This window comes from Delphinapterus leucas, chromosome 1 (genome assembly GCF_059928025.1).
Source record: "Delphinapterus leucas isolate spDelLeu-1000000601 "Yukka" chromosome 1, BTC_Dleu_Yukka2, whole genome shotgun sequence".
NCBI lineage: Eukaryota > Metazoa > Chordata > Mammalia > Artiodactyla > Monodontidae > Delphinapterus > Delphinapterus leucas.
This window is the reverse complement of record NC_143129.1, coordinates 104,795,352-104,807,536: the sequence shown is the minus strand read 5'-3', so window position 1 is coordinate 104,807,536 and position 12,185 is coordinate 104,795,352. Positions and strand designations below refer to the sequence as shown.

The following is a 12,185-nucleotide window of genomic DNA, read 5'->3' as shown; positions in this document are numbered from 1 at the left end:
AACGATACAAAGGATATATCAATCTTTTATTACTCAGGCATTATGAAATGAAACGGTAGCATCAGGAACCAACTGCATTAGTGAAAGGGGGAAGGTACAGAACCATGGATTAAAACTGTCTTGATGCCATGTCCTCCAACGATATTTACCACCTAAAAAGCAGCAATAACAAAAGCTGATTTTTTTCCTTTTCATAATATGGTAGGTGAGATCCTTCTGGATTTCCAAATACCACATGTCCTCTTTCATCATACTTTTAAGAAGTTGTTATCTAAAGTACAAGTTATAACAGCTTTTATTCATTAATTCAATCAATGAATAACCACTGTTCTGGGCACTAGGTTATGACAGTGAAAAGACAGACAAATGATAGATAATGATTCTTAATGTCTCTTTTCAATCAGAATGTTCTTAGTTCTAGTCCTATTTCCAGTTGTTGAATGGATTAGCAAATCCAAATGACACACATCACCATTTCCCTCAGATCTGTTCTGTCTGCTGCATTTGTGAGTTCTGTAGGCATTATGGACATCTGATCAGATTCCCATGCTAGATACTCCATATTCCACCCCTTTATCAGATGACCAAACCCTGACCGTCTACGTAAAAAATATGTCTGGATTCTGAATGTTCTTCTGCAGTTCTATGTCCTTTAATTTAATCTGGGCCTTAATTAGTAGCCACGCAAACTGACAACAAGTCTTTTAACTGGTTTGATCGATACTATTCTGTCTTAATCCCAGGCCACCTTGGAGCAACATGCTTATTCCATACTCCTGATGCTCCCTTCCATGTGGGGAAACAATTATTGGTATAACGCTCGTGGTGTCTCTCTGTATCTTACCTCTCTTAGAAAAGCTGAATTCAGTAATTATAATTAGTGGATCTGGAAGAAGAAATTAGGCATGCATGACACACCCTTGTCAAGCCTATAGCTTGGCAGCTGCCCAGTTGAGCACAGGTTGTCTCCCTCCCTGAACACTGAAAATCTTACTGCTGCAGCTTCCCAACAGGGGACCTGCAATTGTTGGATCTTACCTGTGACTGGTGAGTAACTTTGCTTATTTCAGGCATCCAGTACTAGGAAACACACTTGTCTTCTGATATGAACCACCTCAAAGGTGACTTCATGGTTTCTAACTCCCAACTATTTGAAGAATATTACAAATGCTGCAAACCTAAGCAGAGAGATGGGAGATCCATCACCTACCAGAGTTACCTCATTAACATAAAGGTCTCTCCCATATTTAAACCCCCTCATTTTCACCTGGGTGTCTATAGGATAAAATTCAAAACCCCTGGCTTAGCATATAAGTCTCTTAACTCCACATAAATTTGTAGCCAAATTTCCTGCCATCTTACCCCTACCCACTTCCCACCTTATCTTACCATACGGCATCTGCTCCAGCTAAACAAACTTTCTCACTATTGTCTGGTCACCTGAGGCCATTCATCAGCTTGTACTTTGTGTATGAATATTCCCTCTAACAGAGAAACTCCTACTCAAGCCCTAAAACCCAGTCCAATTATCATCTCAAATTAGCACATTATGTTACAATTTATGTATTTACATGCCTGTTTCTCTCATTAGCCTATGAGTCCCTGGGAGGCAAAGACTCTCTTTTACTCATGCTTGTATTCTTAGTGCCTGGACAGGGCCTATAACATATTTGGATATTATAAAATGTTCATTGCATGAAAAATAATGAGAGAATGAATAGTAAAAATCATAAAATTAAAAGTTCAATTTTAGAAATAAAAATGCAAAATTCAGACCTTCATTTATAAAGATGAGAACATGCATGAAATAAGTAGGCTGATGACAACTTTCTAAAGACATGCTGGTTTTTTTTAATATAGCTTTTAAAAATGACTGTAAAATGACTACTTAATCTAACAGTATGGTGTTGAGCAAGTTGCATAATCTCCCCGTGGCTCCCTCCCTTCCACCCCCATTCCACCTGGAAACTCCTACACATCACTCAGCCTTCAATTTACAACCCACTTCCTCTAGGAAGTTTCTCTGAACCTTCAGACTATGTTTTGCGCTTCCCTAGGACTCTAAACTCCTCCCGGCACAATTTATTAAACTGCATTCCTGGAGGCAAAGTTTGCATTCACCTTTTCCACACTTTATCCCCAGAATACAGCCCAGGGCCTGGAATAGCAGGCCATCAGAAGTCATTAGCTAAACAAATAAATCTGTGAAATTAGGAGTCTAGAATACATTATCTCTTAAATCCCTTCCAGCACGTTTGGAAATGTATGTAAGGAAAACTTCTACGCAAGTTACTGCATTGTAACATATCCATAAGTTACATTGGGCTGACAACTTTATTTTTCAGTTCTTTCTCATCCATTCTTAGTTGTATTAATCATTAGTGAGGCCCTGCCTCTAACATTTGTGCCATGAGTTAAAAAGTTCTCCGATCTATCAATAAAGTGCAGTATTCCTTAACCTGTTCTTTGAAACTATATTGTAAACATTTTTGTTTATAAAAATGCATGCAACAGGGATAATCTGACCAATTATGACAAATTTTCAACTTGGTACTCCACTCCTTCCCCTTCCTCTTTATTTTTGGTAAGGCAGAAGAGGAATGATGAAAGCTGAAGGCCACAAAGAGTGGACAATTGTTCAAAGAAAAGTTTGCTGAATCTCTAAGTGCCATGAGTGGCTTCTGAAGGACATACTTTATTGTTTGAAAAATGAAACATATTGGTTAAAAAAAAAGGGGTTATTAAAATGCCTCAGTGTTCCCACTTCCGTTAGAGAAGTAGCATATAAGTAACATTTTAATAAGGAAAAAACCAAATCAAACATACTGATGCCATGTCCTTTCAAGCACAGGTAACTATTATTATTGGGCACTTGACTCATCTAGTGCACACCATTTCTTGCCTACATAGCAATTTCTAGCTCTGGCTTAGGCCAGAACAAGGCAAACTAACCCATGGCCTGCATCTTTTCTCAGGGTAGGAGGCAAGTGAATCAAACTACACTTGAAGCTAGTACTGGCAGAACATTTTATCTACCCCATGAGGTTTTGAAATAATTTTCTGAGGGAACTGGTAAGCAATTTTAAAGCCTCTCCACCATCGTCCCCCTCCCCCACAAAAAAACATCTCACTCCCTTATGGAACTAATTGCAACTAATGCTATGAAGGAAGTTGCTTTCTGAGGGTTTCCTTAAATCTTCAGAAAGAACTGGGCTTCATGTTTCCTTGTCTCTAGTAAGATAAGCAGGAAGAAAATGTAGGCACTGGGTGAAGTGTATAAACTCCTTTCCTAGAAGAAAAGCTATGCATTCCCTGCTATGCCCAGAGAATTCAGTCACCTTGTGATTTGCTCTCCTGAGCAGTGCTGTGAAGCATTATCCTGAGTCAGTTTTACACATCATTCATCCTATCTTTCCTTCCAAAAAACAAAGGTTTTTAATCTTAGTTATCTCATACCATAATTTTCAAATGCTTAAGAGCTCAAGCTTAGTATCCTCTAAAGTGCTTCTCTTTCCATCTTAAGATAAAAGTGAGCAAACAAACCAAAAATTTGGCCCAGTTTTACCATGTTTAAGAGGAAAAAACAAAGATATTAAAAATATCCTCTGCTCTTTATATACTTGATTTATGAAAACATAAAATGGAGTTTTCTAACTACTAACAATTAGTTGAAAGAAAATTCCTCTCAATGGTATGAAAATCATCAGAATTGATAATAGCACATTTTTAAAACATATGATACAGTTACAAGCTGTGTAATCTTTTTTCTGTAAATAAAAATAACCAAACGTAGGAAATATCTTCTCATTTAAAAAATCATAAATTGTAAGAGCATCTGCTTCACTTATTTTATAAAGACATGTGGACGAAGCCTGCAGGGCCCCAAATGAAGTCCTAATTTTCAAATGCTTTTATGCCTAGACAACATTCATAATGTCATAAGGGTGTAATATAACTCAATTTAATTATTAAAATATGATTTTGTTACACAAGCATAATATCCAAAATGTTAAGAGATGCTCACTATGTGCTAGACATATATCTAAGTGCTTTACATATATTATTAATTTATTTATTGTTAAAATAACTCTAGAAGGTAGATGCTATAACCTTCCCTCTTAAAATATCGAGACCACAAGACCACAAAGTATGAAGAGACTAAGGGAGCCAGATTTCCAGCGGGGCAGCCTGGCTCCAGAGCCCCTGCTCTAAGCTGCTCTACCAGAGGGACTCTAATTAGTGTCCTATTTATTGGATTATAAAGAGTACAACAATTTATGCCAAAACAGGGGAAAATAGCAATAGAAAAACAGAACTGCTTGTCTAACATTTGTGCTTTCTAAGAAAAGTAAACCAAACTGACCCCACAATAGGAAAAAATAACAACTAGGTGTAATAAAATTATATCTTAACGTGAATCAAGTCAAGTCAAATGCACAAATATATATTGTGCATCTATTATGGGTATAATAATATGTTGGCCACTGTTGGGACTACCACTTACTATAAAGGTACAGTCTATGCCTTTTTGGGGTTTACAATCTAACTGGAAGATAAATTATAATAGGTTCTGGAAGATGAAAACACATAGCTCTTTTCACAGTGGACACTTCAAAAGAATGAGAGGATGACGTGGTGTGGTGCATGAAAGAGGCACAGAGGTCATGGCTAAAGTGCCTTCCTTCAGTTGTCTGAAAGCATAGTCAAAGACACATAAAACTGTGTCAACTAGATCTAGGAATGTGAGGACAAGGCGACTGTTATCACCTCCACTGGAAAAATGAAACTGTGAGTTCAGTGAAAATGGTAATGCATTCTCCTTATCAATTCCAAACCAACAGTGAAGATATGCACGCTTTCACAACTGGCAGTTTGGTTCAAAGCAGAAAGAGAAGGGAATAAAATAAGGAAAAAGTCTCTCAAACTTGACATTGTCCAAACAAAAAGAGGGAAAATTCAATTCCATAAACACTGACATTGGTGTTTAATAGAAGAGGAGACTTCCTATATTATGAAATACATACTTTTAAAATAAATAAATAAATGTTTTAAAATTTCCAGTGAAGGGCAACATTTGTGGAGTAGAAATGCCAGTTAAAGGTAGCTTGTGCTTAATTTACTGACAGCCTTTAAAATCAGTCTTCAATACTAAAATCCAAATTTCAGGTGATTTGGAATCTTACATACTTAGAGAAAATGGATGAGAATTTTGAAAATGTGGAACCACTCTCAGTTTTTCATAGGAAAGATATTAAATAAGACTAAGACTTTATCATACCAATCAAATTAGAAATTGGCCACCACACTGCCTTTAGAATTTGGTCAGTAGTTAATGAAGGATTCAATTAAATTTTGCTCATAATAAGCACACATATATTCCATGCACAGGGATGTGGAATACAGAGTCTTTTGTTCTTATTTCCCACTTACTACTACACTCCAAAAAACAGAGAAATAAAATAGAATTAAATAAAATAATGATGATTACTTATAATTGTTACAAGCCTTAGGAACAATGAAATAATTAGCAACTGTAATCCAAGGATATTATACAAATTTGTTTTATAAATTTGACGTACTTATCTTTTCTTTAAGCTATTGAGGCACTTACTGTTTTTCTGACATGAAATATTTATTACAGATATATTGGGTGCTTAATACTAAATAAAGTTATTTTATATTCTCCTTTGCGAAACACACAAATTAAGGGACTTGCAAAAGTGATGCAGTATAGCAGAAAAAAATGAGATTAAAAATTTAATTTTCTGCAAATTCCCAACTTAGTTTACCTTTACAAATACCTATGATTGATATAATTGAGACACTACAATTTCATTTCACTACTATTTTCATTTAAAATATTATTGTAATCAGACAATGCTGAGAGTATAAATTATCACTGTACTTTACATGTACTCTGTCAAGTTTATTTCATTCCTTGAATTCTTCAGCATATATTTACATAATGCATTCACCAAGGACTTTCTAAATTAACCGCTTTGGAATCCACCCTGTATTAGATACTGGGAGGAACAGTTCAAGAGGGAACAGTGGAACATAAAGTCAGGCACGTAGTATACATAAAATCATTTCCTGAAGTTCTCAAGTACTAAGGCGTAGGAGCTTCATCATATTGTGTAGGGTAAAATTGTTGAATTTAATGAAAAGTAAAACTGGAATTAGATATCTGAATCTGGGACACCATTTTTGGACTTTAGTGATAGAAGAACTATGGTATGATAGCGAACTTGAGAAGAAATCTGCCTTAAGGAAACCTGATGAGGTGATCCTTCCTTACTCTGGGCATATCTCTCTAAATGTATTCTTGACTTGATAAAACAACTATTTGTTTGCAGGTCTGCCTCCAACCACCAGTTTGTGAGGTTTCTAAGTATAAGGAATGCATCATTCATCTTTGTACTCTCCAGAATACAATTTGGTACCTGGCATTCTCTAGAAACTCACTAAATCATTGTTACATGCATGGGCATAAATATATGATGAAATGTCTTCTGAGACACAGAGAGTGGAGAAAGAGACTGCAGAGTCATTTTACACAGAAGTGCAATAGTGCCTACTGTAATTTAGCTATTACTTGGCACATAGAAGTTGTTCATTAAATATTTCTTACAGGAATTAATGCATGTGTGAATAAATGAATGAATGAATGAATCAGGTCAGTGAAGGAATAAATACATTAAGAAGAGAAATGGGCAAAGTCTGAACTTTGGAAAGCTAGAGGAAGAAAAGCAGTCAGTGACAGTAGGAAAGGAATAGTTAAAAGAAAAAGCAAGAAAATGGAGTGTTGGACTTCCCTGGTGGCACAGTGGTTAAGAATCCACCTGCCAATGCAGGGGACATGGGTTCGAGCCCTGTTCCGTGAAGATCCCACATGCCATGGAGCAACTAACCCTGCGAGCCACAACCACCGAGCCCGTGTGCTGCAACTACTGAAGCTCGTGCGTCTAGAGCCCATGCTCCGCAACAAGAGAAGCCACCGTAATGAGAAGCCCGAGCACCGCAATGAAGAGTAGCCCCCGCTCACCGCAACTAGAGAAAGCCCCTTTGCGGCAACAAAGACCCAAGACAGCCAAAAATAAATAAATAAAATACATAATCTTTTTTTAAAAAAAAGAAAATGGAGTGTCATAAACAATAATAATGTGTTTCATTTCCAAAGCACTTTCCCATTATTTCATTTTAATTCTGACAACAGTCCTGAGAGGTAGGAAGAGTATATATTATTATCATTTTTTTTTATAGAGGAAGAAAGCTGAGGCTCAGAAAGGTTAAGTGACTCGGAAGAGAGTTTTTCAAACAGAAAGAAATATTTAACACTGTCAAATGCAGAAAATAGAATATGGACTGAAAAGATGTCACTGAGTTTGGCATGAAGTTCACTGGAGCCTGTGCAAAGTGAGGTTGGGAAGGACAGGAGAAGAAGGGTAGAAAAGCAGGTTGATGTTTAAGGAAAGAGATTATAAGTAAATATATTAAAGTATATCATACCACATATGTAGTAATCACAAAGGTACCACACATAAATCACATCACACGGGTATCAAGATGGGATAAAACTCAGGGTAGAGGAGGGAGACATGAATATCTTCTCTTCTTAGCTAAATGGACAAATTGCTTCCTATAAACTGATTTTCACTATACCTGATACATGTGCACATGAAAGTTTTCTTTGAAATTATTATTTTAAGATTTTAAATACCATTTAGATAAGATCTTCTTGATCAACTTCTAACAAATAACGATTCTCTCTACTATTTTTTAAATGCTTTCCATTCAAAAAACAATATTGAATATATTTAGAAAGCAATAGAGGCATGAATGCTATTTAATATTCCAACTCTTCCAGCTCCCCTCTAACTTGAAAGTAGCTCTTATTAATGTCAATATTGAAGGGCCCTCATAAAGCAAGTAATTCTATTTGAGGAAAAATTTCCCAAGCAGTTTGTTTTTCAAGTCAGCAGGAGGGGGGAAGAAAGGAAAGTGAAGAACCATTTTTCCTTGATTTCTCTAATATATAAGGGGTAACACATGTAGAGCACTGGAAGAAACAAACACAAGTGAATTTTGGAATAAAATACACAAATAAATTCTTAAATGACTTCGTCAAATAAGCACAAATAAATCAAATTCTCTTTTCTCCTACTTCATATTTTAAATACTAAGTTAAATCTTTTACACACACAGGAACATAAGCTTTGGAAAGCTGTTTTCTATGATCTTCTAAGTCACATCTACTTTAAGTTTGCTTAGGAAAAGATATATTTTTCTTAATATTAGAGTTGTCAGTTGTGGAACATAAATTTAGATGGTAAAATAAATTATTTTTTGATAGGCAAATAACAGAATTGCAAGTTAAATATGATTCAACTTTTTACTCAATTTTTGTCATATGCAGAGCAGTCAGAACAGTATGATTTTTTTAGATAATAGAATGCAATTTATACGTTGTTCTTTCTTTCCTTGCTGAACTCATCAACAAATAACAAACCACACTGTGACTATGTCTACATATCACATAAACGTCTAGATGAAAAGAGACAAATTCAGGCCATCATCCAGCTATTCAAAAACATTTCTCTTGATGACATTAAACATCTGCATGTTTCCAAATACCAAGACGTTTGATGTCCTGCAGATAAAATATCTTGATGAGTGGTTAAAATTTTCACTTATCTGTTGCAGAAATATGCACATTTCCAAGCATATATCTCTTTCTATTTCAGACACAAAATGTAATTTTAGCATAGATATAGTAGAAAGTTATAGGAATCGTCAGGTTTAGATTTTTTCTTTTTTTGGTTACTGTTTTTCTTAATGAATCTCTGACCGAGAGAAACTTTCTTTTATTTTCCTTTTATTTAATAAAATAGTTAATTGTCATTTTGACAGCGTGTAGTAAAAGGTAAAAGATTTGCAAAATGAAGGCATGGGGAGGTACCTAAGCTTTATATACAATGGTCCACAGAAACACTGTGTGTGGGGAAAACTTAACACAAAATAGTCTTAGTTGGTTGACTTATTATTCATTTGGAATGCTACATAAAACATTTCCTTTTCTCATTGTCTTTTTTTAAGCATTTTGTTCTTTCTTAGCATGTCCATTTATGCCATTTAAATGAAATGACAGGAGTTCAAACTTCCTAATTTGATAATTTTGATGTCTCTAGTGATGATTTGGCATGAAGATAGTAGTCAACATGAATGCTATTTTTGACTATTCATTAGATCCTAATTTGCTTGAATCATTGAAGATTGGCTCTTACAACTTATCTGTCACATTTTCTTACTCTAGGTCTAATTGAAGAAAAAGCTATTCTTATAGAGGAAACAAGGCAAAAATTATTACAAAGTAGAACACGTATTTTGATTATAAGCTTAAAAGAAAGATTAATGTTCTTTTCAATTCCCACTACTTTAAAAATAATTCTCTGTAAACATTAAATACCATTTCTACATCTTATAAATCAAGATTTCTTGCATTCCATACTAGAAGAAGGAAATGAATGTTCAAGTGAAAAACAATTCCCTGAAAGCTGGAAACCATTATGGCAGTAAAATAACAGACAATTCATAACACATTTCAGCTCCCGAACGCTCTACCTTTAGGATCACTCAGAACTGAGCCAAAGGCACTGATGACCACATCGGCTTTCAGATGGACTATCTGATCTTCATCTTCATTCCAGTTTCCAGTTTCATCTTGCTCTGTCCGAACAAACTGCACAGCAACAATTCTCCCGCCTTTTACGATAACCTTCCGTGGGGACAGGAAAGGCAAAAATTCACATTTTTCTTCCTTCGCAAGCTCCATCTAAAATGAAACAGAATAGAGGGAAACTCGAAAATGTTTCTTCTTTATTTAATATTTGATTTTTAATTCAATTATACATGCTAAAGCTTATAATGTTTAAATAAACATGAAGTTTTTTCTTTCACCAAAGCTGAGATTCAGTTATCAGCTATTCACATTTTATAAATCACTGACTTAGGAGAGTCTTGGACTGAAGTTGTCATGTGGAATTTTATAGATCATGACATCACAAGATGCTTCTCAAGTTTTAGGTTGTGCATATGCCCTACGGTTGGTGATGTGTGACGTTTCTCACTATAGTAGCCTGGTCTCCTTATGCTTTCATTTCTGTAGGTTAAGTTCTCTTTTTAATTCTGCACTATATGAAAATAAATTCTTATTATTATTACCAGACTGTATATACCTAAGCTGGAAAAAAGTCAATAAAGTGGGTGAGCCAGTCTCTGGAAGTAAGTGATTAGAATGGTAGGTAGGAAAATAGATTAGAGGAATTCTGTAGAACCAAGAAATAAATAAGATTTATTTTTACTTTTCGTGTAAAAATATACACGAAAATTTCAGGAAACAAGCATGCTCCTCTTGACAAATTCCCAGTTATTCCACATATCTCACATAATTTATTGTGCCATAAAATTAGGCACCCTAGTTTTTGTTTGTTTTCGTGCCCATAAAGGGATTTCTATTAAGACAGAATGTTGATATTTATTTATTCCACTTACTGTTTTGGAGGAAATACAGGCATTTGTTAATGTGATCCTAACCAGTATGTTGAGTAGTCTTTTCCAAAAGATATAAAAACATCCCACTAAAGAGGTTGAGAGGGTGTTGAGTCTTATTCTTTCCCTACCCCATGGAAGACAGGTAGATTCTCAGTTGACAAGTGAGGCTGAGAAAGTTGTGTGTGTAAGGCTTCAAACCAGGAATTATCTGGGCTACATCAAGATGAAAAAACTGAGACATAGAGTAACTTGCTCAACGTTGTTCTGAAGCCATGGACCCATCTCTCAGTGCTCTATCGGTAACTAGCGGTTCCAAACTTTACAGTGCATCAGAATCACCTTAGAGGGCTTGTTAAAACACTGCATAGGCCCACCCCCAAGGTTCCTAGTTCTATAGGACTGGATGAGTCCTGAGGATGCGCATTTCTAACAAATTCCTAGGTGATGCTTTGCTGCTGGTCCAGAAGTGACACTTTGTGAACTACTGTCATTGTAGATTATAGCTGTCTCTGAACTCAACAGATCTATACCATGTATTCTCCATGAGACTAATATTGCCCATAAGGGAGCAAAATTGATTCTTGGGGAAGAAAAATTCTTAGATAACATAAAGCATAGGGCCATAGCTTATAAACAGATATACAGAATATCTAGTACATTAAAATAACAGTGTGGGGGTAATTAGAAAAAAAATCTAAAATGACTCTTTCAAGGGCTGATAATTTGTTTTTTTTAATTTGAGAAATGCAATATATTACCAAATATTGGCATGAAGCTATTTCAATCTAATCTTACTTAGGATATTTTTTGAATACTGGTTTTAATGGCTTAAAAATTGGACTACCTAAACTATTATCACACAATATTTTACTTTGCATTATAAAATTAAGAGGTTAGCAATAGCAAAAGTACTACATAAGTGGGTAGTGTGGGTGGTAAGTACACAGAACAGTGGATCTCAAACTGCTCATGGTTTAGAAGGAAAACAGAAGTAAGTGGAACTGAATCAGTTTTGAAACCCATTTCCACTGCTTATTTGGGATAGTTGCTGAATGTCTTTGACCTTCAAGTTCCTTATATATAAAAAGGGGATAACAATACCTAACTAATTGGTATGTGGTGTTGTTTAAGGCAATTCAGAAATGTAAAACACCTAAAGCAGAACTTAACATGTAGAAGGTGAAAATAAATGCAATTTATTTGTAGCTGTCATTTTCTGAATTCACTTTTTCCCCAAATCATTCTTCAATCTATTTAGTGTCACTTAGCAATAGGATTATGACTCCAATAGAAAGGTAGCCCAACAACAAAGGTTAAAAAAAGGAAAGGCCCAAGAAACTTGGACTACTCTTTAAATTTCTACAAAATAAAAATGTGCAATGTCTGGAAAGCAAAATATTCCTTAAATACCTCAAATTAAAAAATAAATAAAACATACCATGATATGTTTTCTGTATCACTTTTGTCCCATTTGCATAATGCAGTGCCTTATAGCTCAATATAAACCAGTTATTGTGGTTCAAAAATGTCAAGTGATGCTAAATTTTAATGATAATGCCAAACTTGACTGGATAACAATGCCAAATGTTTATGCTTTGAATAAATCAATACATGATGTGTATTTATAATAGTAC

The 12,185-nt window shown here is 35.1% G+C and overlaps 1 protein-coding gene across 3 annotated transcripts in view; it reads right to left on the bottom strand.

The window, feature by feature from the left end:
* Positions 1-12,185, bottom strand: part of DPYD (dihydropyrimidine dehydrogenase) — an 825,900-nt gene that overhangs the window by 443,141 nt on the left and 370,574 nt on the right. For all 3 annotated transcript variants that reach the window (XM_089919140.1, XM_022553288.2, XM_089919145.1), the window contains one exon: positions 9,622-9,832. In XM_089919140.1, coding sequence (XP_089775266.1) covers positions 9,622-9,832 — 211 coding nt within the window. The remainder of the gene's footprint in view (positions 1-9,621; positions 9,833-12,185) is intronic.